This window comes from Tasmannia lanceolata, unplaced genomic scaffold (assembly GCF_043159265.1).
Source record: "Tasmannia lanceolata isolate RefF3 unplaced genomic scaffold, GAP_Taslan_0.1 ptg000044l, whole genome shotgun sequence".
NCBI classification, from domain to species: Eukaryota; Viridiplantae; Streptophyta; class Magnoliopsida; order Canellales; family Winteraceae; genus Tasmannia; species Tasmannia lanceolata.
The window spans coordinates 18,509,971-18,527,161 of record NW_027518721.1 but is presented as its reverse complement, the minus strand read 5'-3'; the positions used below and the strand labels follow the sequence as shown (position 1 = coordinate 18,527,161).

The 17,191-nt window shown below is 40.5% G+C and overlaps 1 protein-coding gene across 2 annotated transcripts; it reads left to right on the top strand.

Annotated features, from left to right (window-relative positions):
• Positions 1–383: 383 nt before the first annotated feature.
• On the top strand, positions 384–16,653 carry LOC143863476 (uncharacterized). Of its 2 annotated transcripts, XM_077374147.1 has the most exons (3): positions 384–3,244; positions 11,553–11,643; positions 16,609–16,653. In XM_077374147.1, the coding sequence occupies exon 1, from the start codon at positions 437–439 to the stop codon at positions 2,708–2,710; it is 2,274 nt and encodes a 757-aa protein (XP_077230262.1). In that variant the 5' UTR covers positions 384–436; the 3' UTR covers positions 2,711–3,244; positions 11,553–11,643; positions 16,609–16,653. The 2 variants fall into 2 exon arrangements, with proteins under 2 accessions (XP_077230262.1, XP_077230261.1); XM_077374146.1 differs by lacking the exon at positions 16,609–16,653 and having other exon boundaries at positions 11,553–11,748.
• The last annotated feature ends 538 nt before the right edge of the window (positions 16,654–17,191 follow it).

Here is a 17,191-nt window from a genome sequence, read left to right as displayed (position 1 = left end):
CAACATTTTATTCTCAAGAATATCATGGACAGGGTCCGCCTATCTTCCCATTAATCAGCGGGTCCACCACCTCTACCCAAACCCATGCATATTGAGTGGCCCACTATTGTAGGCCTCATGTTTTGATGTAACGGGTCCACATCTCCAACCAAATCCATACATAGGGTGGGCCCATCATTTTAGACCTTTTGATGGGATGGGACCACCGTTTTCCCCCTCAAGTTTTTTTATAAGGTGGGACCCACCATCTCTACCCAAACCTTTTCATTAGAGCCGGGCTCACCATTTTGCACCTTATGTTTTGATAGAATAGGGCCCACCATTTTACGCCCATGTGTGCATAACATGGGCCCAAAAGACTTTAGTTTTACTACTATGACACTTCAATACATTCCTTCCCTCCGATAAAACTCAACCAAAATGCTTCTTCTAGGTTATGCTTTACCTCACTCGGCCATGGTGGCCGTCTCTCTACCAGTCAATGACTCTACTCCTTTTACGTAACAGATTTCCGGCAGAAATCCTCAAATACCCGGCCAAAATCCGTTTTCCGGCCACCTCCCTTCTCTCCTCTTCTCAGGTAATCCATTCCTCTCATTTTTCCAACAAAAGTTCTCTCATTCTCCTCACAGAAAAACCCTTTAAAAAAAAATTAGAGAAAGATCTTCAGACCCATCTAATACCCCGAGAAACCTATTTCAAAACCCTAATTTTCAAAACCCTAGAAAAGAACATTTGGGCTTTCACTCCCAAATTTCAGCTTTCCCATCGATTCAAACCCGCAATTCTCGACAGTGATTTGTTCTTAGCAATCATCAATCAGATTAGTAACAACCCTAGAGTCGCTTTGCGGTTTTTTCGCTGGGCTGAGTGTCAAAAAGGCTTCAAACATTCTGAAATTGCTTTTTGTGTTATTCTTGAGATTCTCTTTAAGAACAATCTTATTCCTTCGGCTTATTCTGTAATGGAGAGGGCTGTAAAATTGAATTTATTAGGAATTTCTGATATTTTGATTGATGGGTACGTGTGTTCGGAGGCTTCGATTAAGCTTCTTAATCTTTTGTTGTCGATTTACACCAAGGGATCGATGATTGAACAATCCGTATCGACTTTTTATAAGATGTTGAGAAATGGGTTGTTACCAGATGTGAGGAATTGTAATAGAATTCTTAGGATTCTTAGAGATGGCAATGATTGGGATAAGGCGAGAGAGGTTTATGAGGCAATGGGGGAATTTGGGATACAGTCTACGATTGTTACTTTTAATACGATGTTGGATTCGTTTTGTAAAGGAGGGAAAGTGCAAGAAGCCCTAAATCTCTTATTGGAAATGCAAGAAAAAGGTTGTGTTCCAAATGATGTTACTTACAATGTGTTGATTAATGGGTTGTCAAAGCAAGGAGAATTGGATAAAGCCAAGGAGTTGATCGAGGAGATGTTGAATGCGGGGTTAAGGGTTTCGTCCTATACGTATAATCCTTTGATTTATGGGTATTGTGAAAAGGGTAATCTTATTGAAGCTCTAGGATTCAGGGTCAAGATGGAGCAGATCGGTGCTGCACCAACAATCTCAACATATAATACGTTTATCAATGGGCTCTGCAAAAGGGGAAAAATGGTGGAGGCTGGAGAGCAGTTTTATGATATGTTTAAGAAGAATTTGGTACCAGATATTGTTTCATACAACACTTTAATTTATGGGTATTGTAGGGTAGGAAACATGAAGGAGGCTTTTTGGTTATTCGATGATTTAAGACGAAATCATCTCAAACCCACGGTTGTTACGTATAATACACTTATAGATGGTCTTAGTAGACTTGGGGCAATGGAGGAGGCTAAAAAACTCAAACAGGAAATGGTTGATTGTGGATTCATACCTGATTTGTTGACTTATACTAGTCTTGTAAATGGGTCTTTTAAGATGGGTGATTTGTCAATGGCAAGAGATTTTTTTGATGAGATGTTGGGCAGAGGATTGCACCCGGATTGCTTTGCGTACACAACCCGGATAGTTGGTGAGTTGAAGCTCGGTGCTGCATATGAGGCATTCCATCTGCGTGAAGAAATGATAGCAAAGGGAGTTCTACCCAATTTAATCACCTACAATGTTTTAATCGACGGGCTTTGCAAGTTAGGTGATTTGGAAGAAGCATATAGCTTGATGCAACAAATGATTCAAGTTGGGCTTGTTCCAGATTGCGTGACGTATACTTGTATAATTAATGCTCATTCTGAGAAGGGAAATCTCAAAGAAGCTAGGAAGGTCTTTTATGAAATGCTAAGGAGAGGCTTATCTCCCTCAGTTGTGACCTACACAGTTTTGATTCATGCTTATGCTGGCCAAGGGAAATTGGAAGCAGCGTTTATTTTTTTCTCGGAGATGATGGAGAAAGGTATCTTTCCAAATGAGATCACTTACAATGCTATCATAAATGGCCTGTGCAACTTGGGTAGAATAGAAGAGGCGTATGAGCTCTTTTATGAGATGCAAGAGAAGGGGTTATCCCCCAATAAGTATACCTACACTTTACTTATAAATGAGAACTGCAACATAGAAAATTGGCAGGAGGCCTTTAGGTTGTATAGCCAAATGCTTGAGAAAGATATTCTGCCAGATCTCTGTACACATACTGCATTGTTTAAGCAAATTGGTGAAGACTGTAAGATCCATGCAATTCAGTACCTTGAAAATGAAATTCTGGGTAGCTGATTAATTCTTTAGAGTGTCGCAAAGAGCAATTGCTTGGGTGATGCATGCAGAGTCTGACCGGGTGGTTCAGTCTTGAGAAGGGCACTTCTTCTGGGAGGATCAATATTTGAAAATATTCACACCAGAGAATCTTTTACTTCAAAGCATCAACTACTTAACTGCCCCAAATTTCACATGATAACAATTTTCCAGTACGAAAGAATTTCATGTGGGGTTGTCAATCCTTGTTCTATTGATTCTTGATTTGCTCTTCAAGTGGTCTTGTTTGTCTGGATCCATAATAAAGGGGATGGCAAAAAATACTAACTCCAGAGCTACACATTGCATTTTTTAGGGCCTGATCCGATATGCCTATTGTGACTTCTGATTGCCTGAGACTAAAAAGATCTGCAGGCGTAAAGATTTTGTAGTCAGACACTGCCTTGTGTTGGATTTAATTTTTGCCAGAAATTTGGCAATGGATACTGAGTTTTGGCCCTTAGATCAAGCAAATAAATTTCCTTGTGTCAGAAAATCATTGCTAAGATGCAACAGGTATGCTGATATGTGAAATTTGTATCTCCATAGTTTCCTAAAATCCATCTCTTCTGAATTGCTTTAAATTCGAACATTCAATTGTACTAACGAAATTCTGCTATTTCTTGTTGTATGAGATGTAACTTTGAACATTACATTGTACTGAATAAATTCTATTTTTTTTTTTCTGAAAATGATAGTGAAAAATATATTAATAAAAAGGACCGAAATGGTCAAGATACAACTAAGAAAGAAAGAGCAACATCGAAAGGGAAATATATTAATAAATTCTGTTATTTCTAGCCATTCAAAAATAAAAAAAATAAAAAAATTCTGCTATTTCTAATTGTATGAGATGTAACATCGAATATTACATTGTACTATATAAATTCTGCTTTTATCTTTCAAAAAAAACTAATATATAAATTCTGCTATTTCTTGTTGTATGAGATGTAAATATTGGTTTAATCTAGATCTGTTGTTAATATCTTTGACAGTCAATGGTCGCGCACAGAAAGGGGAGTTTCTCAAGAGGTCCCCTTGAATTAAAGTTCAATACTTTTCTTTTCCAATAGAGGGCGAGCCTTGGCGCAATGGCAAGGTTGCTCCATTGTGACCTAGTGGTCACGGAAATAGCCTCTCTGCAAAGCAGGGGTAAGGCTAGTTACATCTAGCCCTCCCCAGACCCCACAATGGCGGGACCTCGTGCACTGGGCCACCCTACTTTTCCTTTCCAATGAGTAGAGAGGCAATCTGGGTGAACTTTGGGAGAGCTAATGCACACATAATTGTACTTGTTATCATAAATAAACCTCACTATGTTTCCTTTTGGGGTGCGAATCTTCAGAATTCCATTATGCGTGGGTGTGCTCTACGGTCAAAGCCTTGGGCAATCTTTCCAGGACGGTGTTGAAAACCAAAATGGAAACAGAGATGGGAGCTAGTATGGAGCTTGCCAGAGTCCAAATATTTACCGTGGACTGGGCATTTCTCCGGTTGTTGGTGAGTTTAATGATTGGAAACAGATTGTATTTGATCGGAGTTAGCAGAGAATTTGGGGAAGAACTAAGCTTAGGAGCCGAAGAACCAAGGGGAGACCGGATGTGGCTGCCAATTTCCATGAACAGTGCTGGGCAGAAACAGAAGGTCACTGGAGCTGTGATGTGGAGTGGATCAGAGCAGAAGCACATCACTAGGTTTTGATTGCACTAGGCAATCATCTTTAAGAACACTCAGTTTACGCTCTTTTTGGCCAAATTTTATTCAAGAGTTGGACTGTTCCTAAGGGAATCTTTGAGAATGGAACTCATCATCATGCACAATCAAGATTAAATCAGAATCTGAGAGTTCTTGATCAGTTCCAACTGATCTTTCTCCCAGCTGAGAATCACACTAGTTCTGCTGGTTATAGCGGCCGGATCTAAGAATGATGGTTTCAGCTGAAGTTCTCACTTAAGATCTTGAATTCTTTTGTGAGAAAATCATAGAACTTAGTCCTCATAATCGCCAGCAAATTGTAGAACTCAAAACGGAGCTGAGAAATAGGATTGGAATTCAAGCTCCGAAGCTATCCAAGACCTATGCCTGCCTGGGAATAGGTTCCAAATTTTCAGTTCTTGCTCGGATTTCGTGGAAGATCTGGGATAGATATTTAGTTGGATGAATGGATAACTTTCAGAGAATGACAGATCTCTAAAAGAACTAGGTTAAAAGCTCGAGGAGCTGTGATCAAGGAATTGAGAGCTAATTAACCTACATAGAGCTGCTGGACTGAAACCTGAAAATAGGTGCCTTTGATCTGTGAAATGAAACCAGATCCATGTAAACTCTGTTGAGTTCTTATAGATCGATGCAATACCCTTAGGAAGTTATCTAAAAGAAATCAAGTCAACCGGGTTAAAACCGAGAGCTAAATATTCTCAGGTTTATGGAATTGAGGCCTGAAAGTTTTAACCTATGGATCTGTAAAACTGGTACATATCTTAAGCTATGGAGCATTTTAAAGTGGCACACGGAGTCCTGGGGAAGCTTGTAATCGATAACCAGTTGAGAAATGCCCACAATGGACCACAGAAGCATGTGTTCATTGAGACACTTTACCGAGAAGCTAGAGCCAGGGTTGATGACCCTCTTCATGGTATGTCTTCATTGTTGGATCGTGTCACAAACCGAATAAATTACCTCCGTTTGCAATTTAATAACATGATGCAAGAGGGACGACGAGACGATGGTGTTGTTGGAGAGATTTGTACTCAACACTATTAATCTGCTGCTGGACCAGCCGATTCCCGGCGAGGCTCCAGTCCCTCAGCCAGTTGGACCGCATCCCATGTCTGAAAAAGTGGTGGAATTTATTAATGATTTTCTTCAAATTCAGAACATGAACCCCGGAGTCCGGGAGTACTTTCAGACCATGTTAGCAGCAAACAATCCGATTTAGATTAAGATCTGGTAGGATCTCATATCTTATTTGTTGTCAACATTGTCGTGGAAGATTTCAAGCAGTGAAACAAGATTTGATTCAAATAAAAGAAAAAACAGAGCAAGGTTATTACAAGAGTTTGAATTGAAAGCAAAAATAAGTTGAGCACAGAGATGACTGAATCCAAAATAAAATAGAAAGAAGGAAAGAAATGGAAGAACGACCACTCCAAGCTTTCTCCAAAGCCTCTCTCTCTCTCTCTCCTTCCTTTGAGCCCAAGGCTCTACAACAAAAAGGAAACTCCACTCTCTAGGAGAAAAATGTGGTTTACAAACTCCAAAAAACTAACAATCGTAGCACACTCCACTATTTATAGACAATAGAGAACCTTCTAGAGTGAGCCAATTGTTGCTAGCTGTCCATGCTGAGGTGGCAAGTGGTTAGTTAGAGGACAACGGTCCTCTTTGCCCAAGTGGCATCCCACTTGCATTCCCATATGGCAGCTCACTTGTACCATCTCTATCTCAGCCATTATAGGCTCCAAATGACATTTCTTCTACATAGACACAGACACCCAACTTCACAATCTCACTTACTCCCCACAACACATACTCACACGATATGACCATGCCTCTCATGTGGGCTTTTACATGCACATACGCATGCCTTACTGTAGGAAATGAAAGAAATGAACAACTTTCCTACATCTAGTGATGCTCGTACTTTTTGTCCAGGACCTGCTCCGCATCAAGATGAGGGTTGTATCCTTTTTGAATCTAAGAAAAACTTGTTATTGGCAGGAACCAGCTCAGTCTCTGAAGATGGAGGTTGAGTCCGACAACGGTGCTTCCTCTTCTCGACGGTCCCACGAACGGAGAGGATCACATTGGACCGTCTAGTCGTGAGAGAAACTGCACCATGGAAATGGATCGCATAGGATCGTCTAGTGGTTCTAGGAACTGCATCATGTGATCAACGAAAGGAGTGGGGTGTATCGGACCATCTAGTGGTGCTAGGAACTGCATCATGGAAAGGATCACGGAAGTGGATGGTGCGGGGCGAAGCAATTTGGATCAGAATGTGGATCTTTTCCTGTGCGTCGGATTGGAGCCAAGACTCAATCAGTACGCTGGCAAAATCGTAAGTGTTCAGCCTAGGGTCGGTATATTGTTAAAACCTCTTAAGGACAGAGGAAGTTCAAATTTTAAATTATTGGGTGAGGAGGTGCCTATACCACGTGGCAAAGATGGAGCAGAACGTGTTACCTTTTGATGTGATCCGGGCTTGATGGCTTGACATCTTTAGGGATATTTTTTTTTATTGTTTCTATTTTTTCTTTTTAGGCACATTTTCTTTTGTTATTTTTGCTATTTTGGAGCCTAGATGTGGGGGCTTGTCCACATTACCTAGGGCCCACACCACTCACACCCCACTTCATTACATACTTGGACCATATTAGCCCTAAGTGAGTAGTATTTAGTTATGACTTAAGTAAGGGTATTTAAGTCATTTATCAATGATATATGACTTAAAAACTCTATATCCTATTGGTTATTGATGGGACCCTCATTTTTAAGGCAAATATCAACTATAAATGTCTTTTTATAGCCCTAATTGGAGCATTATTGGAGAAACACGTGAATAGCAGCCCAAGGTTAGGATTTCTTCCTCCTTCCTCCTATCTCTCTCTTTTCTCCTCTATTTCTTCCTCCTTTCACTTTCTTTGCCTCTCCTATATTCTTCTTTCTTTTTGTTAGAAATGAGATTAGGGTTAGAGGAGAGGAAGAAGAAGATGAGTGAAGGATTAAGAGTATCCACTTGGGAGCTCCTCATGAATATGATGCATATATAGGCCCAAATAGGGCATCATGTGTACAATGACTACAATACCCCTAAGTCTACAAGTAATGACTAAACTACCCTAATATATGTTATTCAACACCCCCCCCAAGCTGGAGTGTATATTCTATGGAACTCCATCTTGCTACAAGGGAGACTACAACAACTAAAAGTACAACAAAAAGAGACCATACAACAAACGTACAATATGCTCATACACAGCTTGGTAACACTCCTCAAGCCGGTGGTGAATACATAATGAAAAGCATAACAAAAGATAACGGCCACCATGAGAGTACGGTCGTCGAGATTAGCGGCCACAAAAAAGGAATAGCTCCCCCTGAAGGTGCACTACGGCGAGAACGAACAGAACAGAGCTTCCCCCTAAATGAGCGCCCGTCCAATAAAGCTGCAAACCACAAAGGATGGAACAGAAGCACCTCAATAGGGAAATAGTAGCGATCCATCGAGCAAAAAAGGCACACCAAAGGCGCACACAACGAACATCGGCGAAGTAGTACAACGCCAAGAGAAGATATAGATGGGGAAACCATTAGAGACAAGGGCGATGGGGAAACCGTCGCCTGGAGATAAGAAGAAAAGAAGGAGAAAGATAACCAACCAGCGATGGAGAAACCTTCATCTGGTGACAAGGTCGACGGCATGAACATCGTCGCCCAAAGATGAAAAGAAAAGGAGAGAGAAGATAATCATGTAATGATAGGGAAACCATCATTTGGAGACTAGGTTAACGACATGAAAATCATCGCCTCAAGACAAGAAGAAAAGGAGGGAAAAGATAAACCAACCAATGATGGGACTGACGATGGGAACACCATCGTCTGGAGACCAGGTCGATGGTATGAACATCGTCGCCTGAAAAGAAGCTGACCAAGGATGGGGACACTATCGCCATGAAAAGAGAGGTCGACGGGAAGAGACTGTCGCCTGTGAGAGAGCCGACCAACGATAGATATGGAAGCCATCACTCGAAAAATGAGGGAGAAGATAACCAACCAACCATGGGAAAATCATCGTTTGGAGACAAGGTCGACAACATGAACATCGTCGCCTGAAAAGGAGCCGACCAACGATGGGGACACCATCGCCAGGAAAAGAAAGGTCGATGGGAAAAGACCGTCGCCTATAAGAGAGCCAACCAACAATGGATATGGAAGCCATCGCCCAGAAAAGAGGGGATAAGGCATAAAGCCGAGAAGACAAAAACTGACTGGGGAGCACAACAACACTCTCCCTCGGGCGAAACTATATGAGACCGAACAAGACAAGAAAAGACAAAAAGAAAGACGATAACAACCACCAAGGGGACGAATGAAGATCATAAAGAGATGATAACACCAAGGAAGCAGGATTCTTCCTTGGGAGCCTTCGATTCCCGCTTCGATTCCCGTTTCGATTCCCGCTTTTGATTCCCGCTCTGGCAACCTTTAGTAGGATTCTTCCCTGGGAGCCTTCGATTCCCGTTTCGATTCCCGCTCTGGTAACCTTGGATAACACTCTCCCTCAAGAAAGGACAACATAACTACATAACAACACTCCCCCAAGAAGACAATACGAAGAAAAAGACAACATCAAGATAAATGAACAACTCCAAGAAAAACATGGCAACACTCCCCCTCAAGTTGAAGGCCGAATGCTTTCAACTTGCAATGAAAAACAAAGACAAACAAGGCACCACACCTCTCTCGAACATTTCATCGAGCACTTGGTGTGCGCCTTGAAGAAGACAAAGAAACGAAGACGAACGAGGCATTACACCTCTCTTAGACATTTAAGCAAACACTTGGTGTGCGCCTTGAAGAACTACATAAAAGACATAGAAAACAATACATAGAAGACAATGTAAAGAAAGAGATGACATCAACACAAAAAATAAGAGGACCACAATAAACAATACAAGACAACACTCCCCCTCAAGTTGAGGCCGAAGGCCGTCAACTTGAAACGAAAAGATGTCTTTTAAGGCGCAAAAACCACTTTGAGACATTTCATCAAACACTTGTGGTGCACCATGAAGATGAGATAAGAAAGACAAAGGCCATAGGCTAAAAAGCTATAGGGAAGAGAAAATAAAGAGAGCTTCGGAGTGGAAGAGAACCCAAAATGGGTTTACACAAGTAACACTGACATGATTTTTTTTTTTTGAGATATACGACAGAGAGAATCGGTTAAGCATGAAATGGGTTTGACGAAATGAGAGAGAAAGAGTGAGATTTTAGGGAGATTTATTGGTCTCGGCAAAAAGGGACGAGCGAGAGAGATTTTCTTCAAAAAACAGGTTTTATAGACAAGGAAAGAGAGAGATTAAGAGAGAGATATTTGAGGGGGTGTTTTAAAGATCTATCAAGAGGTTCATCCTAAATTGGGGTGGTGAACTCTTTGGCAAAAAAGGACAAATCCTGTGGGGATTGGTGCCATATGCACTGATCTGTCATGTATGGAAAGAAAAGAGCGCATGCACATTTGAGGAAAGAAAGAGGCGTTTTGGGAAGAATATTATTAGAAATCAAAATTGACCTCGTTCAATGGGAAAGGAATGATGAGATTCTCCAACTACAAAATGCCCTTCTTTGGGGGCTGGGGTGGTTTGCTGCTGCTATGGATGTCCCATTAATCAATCATTGAGGGTGATTCTTCAAATGTTATTGTATGGCCATCAAGCAAAGCTAGCGTTCTGTGGAAATTAGCATGTGTTATTGCAGAAGTCAGAGATCTATGCGTCAAAATTGCTCCAGATTTTCAGCATATGCTGAGGTTAGCTAATGAACATGCAGACGAGTTTGCAAAAGGAGCGAAGAAGGAAGATACGTTGATGAGAATCGTCTAGGTGAAACGAGGTTGGGGTCTTAGGGGAAGAGAAAGGGATGGAGTGTCTATCTACTGCATATGTTTTTTATTTATCTGGTCCTATATGTGTATGATTTGTGGACACGGACACGATTTGTGGACACGGACATGAGTGTCGCATGTCGACATGGCCCGGAGTGTCGAAGATGGCAAACCACCAAAATTTAGAAACAGGGACACGGCTTAAGTAGAAAGTATACTTAATCATGATTTGTGAATATGGATTCGTGTGCCAAGTTTCGACATGGATAACATGGCAACATCTAAAAATCTAGAAATCGTGACATGTGTATACATATAAAATTATTGATTACTACGTAACATTATTAATATGGTATTCATTTAACAAACCAATGCATCTTAGAATTAATCAACTATAATCGAAAAAGGGAGACCAATATGATACACTGAATATAGTATTGGGATAAGAGTTTGTTTAGGGGAGGGGATATAACAACAAATATTAGTTAAAGAAGAGCTAAAAGAAGAGTTAATAATAACAGAGGTAGATACAATATTCAATAATAAAACAAAATGTCACACTTAACATGGTACAAAAATGTGTCCACATTAAGTCTAACACTTCTAGCAGTACATTTAAAAGTGTCTAAAGTAGTATCGACACGTGTGGACACACTTGTCGTGTCGGACACTGCACGATACATGTGTCGTCAATAAATTCAAAGTGTCGGCGAAATCATAGTGCACATTGTTATCCGAAAAAAAAATTATTCTGATTTTACAAGGTATCCGACCCATTTGAGCAAGTTGTCAACTTGTTATGAATGTACAAGACTAACAATTTAAGTTATTCTTATTGATTCTATATTCTATTGGCTATTAATATTTGTTTGAGAACATTCATCGTCAAGAAGTTGGAATTCCATCAATCTTGGTTTTTTCCTAATTTTTCATTATATAGTTAGCCTTTTCTCCCTGGAATTTTATCATTTGCATGCGATTGGAAGAAACTACCGTCTTCTCGTAACATCCTGTTAGGTTTGCAGAGTCTATATTAGTATATTGATGCTGTCCAATGAATTGTTTGTAAATTTGGGCAGAATTGTTCGAATTTATGTGTGGCTTTTTTTAAACTGACACTCCCTCTTCTAGTTTCTCAATGGCTGCTTGTCAGTCTCCGCAATTTACATTTGCATTCTCTATGATTTATCTTTGTTGGATTTTATATTCTACCAGGTTATTCTCCTTGCCATCTTCAGTACCACATTCCTTTCCACTACCAGATCTTTAAAAGCCCATGGCCTCATCTCAGACATCACAAACAAAGGTATAACATCTCTTGCTCATTTTCCATTGTCTATTGATGTAAATGGTGATATTCTATTATTAACAAGATTCCAAATCTGCATTTATAAATGAGCAATTAGGATCCGATTCTGTCCCTTAATTTTGTTTTCTAACTGACCAACATATTTACAGTAATTATTCTTTTTTTGAAGAAGCAAACAAAAATTTACTAAAGAACAACAATACACAAAAATTTACAAAGGGGCATAGATTTCTCCTCTGCTAAGCTATCCCTATCCTCCCTGTCTTAGCTAAGAAGTTGGCCAATTTTGCCAATGAACATGAGCAAAATGGATACCTCTAGCTGTACATGAATAGACAATTTCATCAATAATAATATCTGGACGCCATAGCCTAAAACTCTTACTAGAAGCCCCCAATTTCATTATTCTCCTTCGCAACGAGCCTACCCCCAATTCAATGTAAAACAACTGCAATCCCATGAGAAGACCCATCGTCTCTTTTTTCCTTTTTCTTCCTTTACTTCTTTTACCATTCAAAACTCGTCTCTGTCTTATCTGAACCCTTTTTACCATTTCCCTACTACTATTTCTAAACACCCCACCCATACCCACAAGACCCAGTTTACCAAATTAGCCCCCATCAAACTTGAACTTAATGGAGTTCATAGGGGGATTTGTACACACCTCATGTCTGTTAGGCATATGTCACTTCCAAAATTTGTTTCTATTTTCGAAAGAAATCTTGGGTAGACCCCTCAACTGTACTTTTGTAAGAGCCTAATTTACCATCAATCATTTGATTTCCGACATTGTGTTATGATATGGAGCATGCAAATCTTCAATCATCTTTTGGTTCTTTCCTTCTTAAGCATCCATATGGCTGGGTTTAGAATAGAAGCCCATATTATTTTGCGTCCATTGCCCAAAATGCCTACACCACTTACTTTGAAGAAGGTCCCCAAAAAATTCTACAAAATCCCATTTCATCTCGAACCATTTGAGAACCGCCTCCTAAATTCGCTGAACAAGTAAACTGTAAGTCCCTGTTCGTTTTGGATTTTTAGAAATGATTGAGTCCAAAATTGATTATTGGACTCAATTAAACGCAATCTACAAGTTCAAGTCTCAACCGTGGATGTCTTCTTCTTCATCAAGATTCCAGAACCATAATGTATCCTTATTATTCACGATCAAGAATCGTGATGCTTTAATGTAAAATGAAGGCTCTTAAGTTATTATTAATCTTTTGGATCTCGTCCATGACCTTTACTAATAAACTTTAATCAATAGAGATTTTATAAAGGGCATTGGTCAGATTGGCCAATGTTTCAACTATAATGTCATCAGTGTCCTTTGGCTGTATTGATGGTTCTGGTGATATATCCCATGTTTTTCTTTGTTTAGACGAGCGACCACGACCCATCATTGAAGATTTTGTATCTTATATCTCATGATCATCTCCCACACGTCAATTTTTTTTTTGAGGGCATCTCCAACACATCATTTTCTTCACTCTAATTCAATGAGTGTTGAGGTCGTCTAAGCCTTGAATGTAGAATAGGAAGCTAATGTAGTAGAAACGTAACATTTGAATTGTCTTGACTTCACATGTACTACACAAACAAGTTTTTAGATTCCCAATACACTAATATTTAATAATAAATGGAGTGATATCTGGATGAATTTGTTAGCACTAAGTAGCTGAAGAATCCACATTTCAACCATTCAATCTCGACGAAACAAAGCATTAGAGTTAAAAGGTAAATAAAATAATTACAAGGAAAATAAAGCCAAAACTAAATAATAAAGGACTAAATAATAAGAGGGGTTTTAAAACAAAAAAACTAACTCATATACATATCAGTGAACAAGAAACTAACTCATAACTCATATCAGTTTAAGTCGGGTTCTGCGGGTGTTGTGTGCAAACTTGACATGGAAAAAGCGTATGATAGAGTTGAATGGCATTGTTTGGACCATTTCCTTGGGAAAATGGGATTTGGGAATCGGTGGCGGAGGTGGATAAAAAGTTGCTTATCGTCGGCTTGGTTCTCCATCCTTATTAATGGTTCTCCAAAAGGATTATTTAGATCGACTCGTGGCTTGAGGCAAGGGGACCCTTTATCTCCTTTCCTGTTCGTTATCGTTGCTGAAGCTTTGAGTCTCTTAATGGAAAAAGGCAAATCCGTGGGATTAGTCGAAGGGATCCAATGCGGCCCGAACGGCTTCGAAGTGTCTCATTTGCAATTTGCAGACGATACACTTTTATTTAGTTCCCCTCAGATTTCTAAAATATTGAATCTTAAGGCAGTTTTGAGGTGCTACGAAATCATCACTGGTCAAAGATCGAACTTTTCAAAGTCCAGAATGTATGCTGTGAATGTGGGGGAGGAGGAAGCAAAGAATTTGGCAAATCTCATGGGATGCCTGATGGATAGGTTCCCTACTTCTTATCTTGGTCTCCCTTTGGGAGGCGGCAGGCCGAAAATAGGTTCGTGGGCGCCCATTGTGGAAAGAATCGAAAGGAGACTAGATACATGGAAAAGGAGTTTGGTATCAAAAAGGGGACGATTGACCTTGATAAAGGCCGTGCTGTCGAATATTCCTATTCACCAATTATCATTATTCAAGTGCCCTGTTTCTATTGCAAAGCGAATCGAATTAATTCAGCGGAGGTTTTTGTGAGGAGGTTCAAAGGAAAAAAAGAGTTTCTCTTTGGTCTCCTGGGAAGATGTTTGTAAGCCGGTTCTCAGCGGAGGTTTGGGGATCCGTAAGATCAAAACGTAAATGACGCTCTCTTGGGGAAATGGCTGTGGAGGTTTGGCGAAGAACAGACTCAGTTATGGGCGAAAGTTATTGGTGGCAAATATGGCGCAGACGTGGGAAATTGGAGATCCCTAAACCGATTCAACAAACTAGGCGTGACTCTGTGGAGGGATATTATGCGACTGAGTCCACGTTTTGACAGCGGCATAAGATATAGAGTATACTCGGGGGATAGAATTTCTTTTTGGAATATGGTATGGTGTTCCGACATCCCTTTAAAAGATTTGTTCCCCGATTTATATGTGGTGGCCAGGGACAAACAAGCGTTAGTCAAAGATTGCTTTGAGTTTCGGGCCAATAAGGTGATATGGAAGCCGATGTTCCGCAGAAATTTCTTCGACAGGGAATTGCTCTCGATGGTTTCTTTCCTTCAGCTCTTGGACGACAACTACATCAGTTCATCAGGGACGGATAAAAGGCTCTGGGTGTGGGACTCATCGGGTTATTTTTCGGTAAAATCTTTCTACAAAGGACTGTATCCGTGCGCGGCAAATCGGTTTGTGGCAAAAGTGTGGAAGATGAAGATTCCTCCTAGAATTTGTTTCTTCGGATGGACGGTGATTCAAGGCCGTATTCAAACGGTAGATTTTTTTAGGGCAAGGCATATGATCATAGTCAATCATTGTGCTATGTGTATCGAAGCTGGAGAATCAGTGGAGCATTTATTCATCCATTGCAAAGTCGCGCGAGAGGTATGGGGAAGGGTTCTGGCGAGATTCGGCATCGAGTGGGTATTCCCTTCCCAAGTTAAGGATCTATTGGAGGGGTGGGCGTTTAATCCATGGAGGTCAAAAGGTAAAGTATTATGGTCGATTTCATTAATGGCTACGCTGCGGGTTTTGTGGTCGGAAAGAAACAATAGGATTTTCGCTGGGCGTTCAAGCTCTCCCTATTACATGTATATCAAGGTAGTAGCCTTGTCGATTTCATGGGCAGGGCACTGCCCATGTTCAAATTTGTTTCGGCTTTCGACCTGTGGGCGGGATGGAGAGTGGTATGCAACAGTCAAGTACCCACTCCTAGAATCTCTCAGCAATGGGTCAATCCTCCAGTCGGTTTTTCTAAGCTGAATTTTGACAGATCAAGCTTGGGCAACCCTGGTCCAGCTGGGATCGGGGGTGTCTTAAGGAATTCAGAGGGGGATGTTGTGCAGGCTTTTTCCGGGCCTATAGGTGTCGCAGATTCTACCGAAGCTGAAGTCAGAGCCGTTTATCAAGGATTCCTGATGTTAGGAAGCGAGAGGGTAGCAAACACTATCATGGAAGGAGACTCTGTAAATGTCATTAGGTGGCTTAAGGGTTCGGTGAATCCTCCTTGGAGATTTCTTCGTTTATTCGATGAAATTAAGGATATATCGGTCGGTTGCTCGGTAGATTTCCTTCATGTTAGGCGATCAGCTAATGAAATCGCTGATAGTTTGGCTAAAGCGAGTGTGGTTAAGCAGTCTCTGGAGCTTTTCGACTTTCTTCCCTCTTAATTTCTTTTTGTATTTTTTCCTTTCTTTCTGTGTGTAATTCTGGCCTAGTGGGGGGTGCGGGTGGCCTTTTTTCGGTCTATCCCTTTTAATATATTCAGTTACCATTCAAAAAAAAAAAAATCAGTGAACAAGAAAATGGCTAAAACATATGAAAACTCCAATATCGTAACACCTGCTTGAGTAATTCTAACATAACAAATGTGGACACTATGAAGCCTTACATGCCCTTGAAAAGCAAGTAGTCTGGATAGCAAAATATAAAATCGAGATATAGAATCCCAAATAACATACTCTGCTGCTATTACCCTCTCCTCTGTGCCATCATCCACCGCCTCCTCAGCAACCCGGGCCCGATCCATAGCCACTTTCACCTGATCCTTGGGCCCGAATCCTTTGCTCAAGTCTCCCAGTGACCTCCAAGGGCCACAGATGGGAAGATGTGAGCAAATGAACATGAGAATATGCCGAAATGAATAGGGGTCTTCAGCTGAATAAAAAGTGATTCATGCAAAGAAGAGCAAAATGCCGTTAGAACAACAAAATTACAACAATTACATTGCACATGAGAACACTTTTGCTCATTCTCAGCGAAAAAAAATGATAAAGAAGCAATCTCTACTTGCCCGTGTGCAAAAATTTTAGTTCAAATGTGGAAAATAACGAAAAGAGAAAAAAACAGGTGCAGAATTTGAAGAGAAGCCATGGATCCAAGAAGTTCAAGACTGGAATTTTTTGCTAGTAACTCACAATCAAAGCCATATAGAACAGCAAGATTGCCAAAAAAACTAAGAAAAACATTGCGGGAGATAGCAGGAAGAAAGTAGAATATAAAAGAGAATATTGGCAGAAGGGGGCTTTGAGTTCATTAGCTTGTAGATTTGATGCAGGGAAAACTGAAGGATTGGGACGTACAAAATAGAGGAAAGAGGAAAGACGATTAGACTGGCTTTTGAGGGTTTTTAGAGACTTTAGGGGAGCAGGTGGGCACTCTTCCATTCTTTTAAACTAATTTGGATGAAGAAGAGGAAGAAAGAGGGAGAGAGTGGAAGCTGAAAACCTGGAAGATGAAAGAGGGAGCGATAGACGCATGCCACTGGTTGAGAAGGAGATGAAGCGTCTCACCTCGGCCCCATATTTGAAGGCATCCAATATTTTTTTCCACAGAGGAAAGGAAAGGTGCTTCCAAACTTTTTAGCAGGACTTGATTTGGATGAAAATGATGTGATTTCCTTCCCATATGGATTAATCTTTCTACTCCAAAG

What these genes read in the sequence shown, in the direction of transcription:
- LOC143863476 (XM_077374147.1), top strand. Translation starts at nt 437, where the DNA reads ATGCTTTACCTCACTCGGCCATGGTGGCCGTCTCTCTACCAGTCAATG.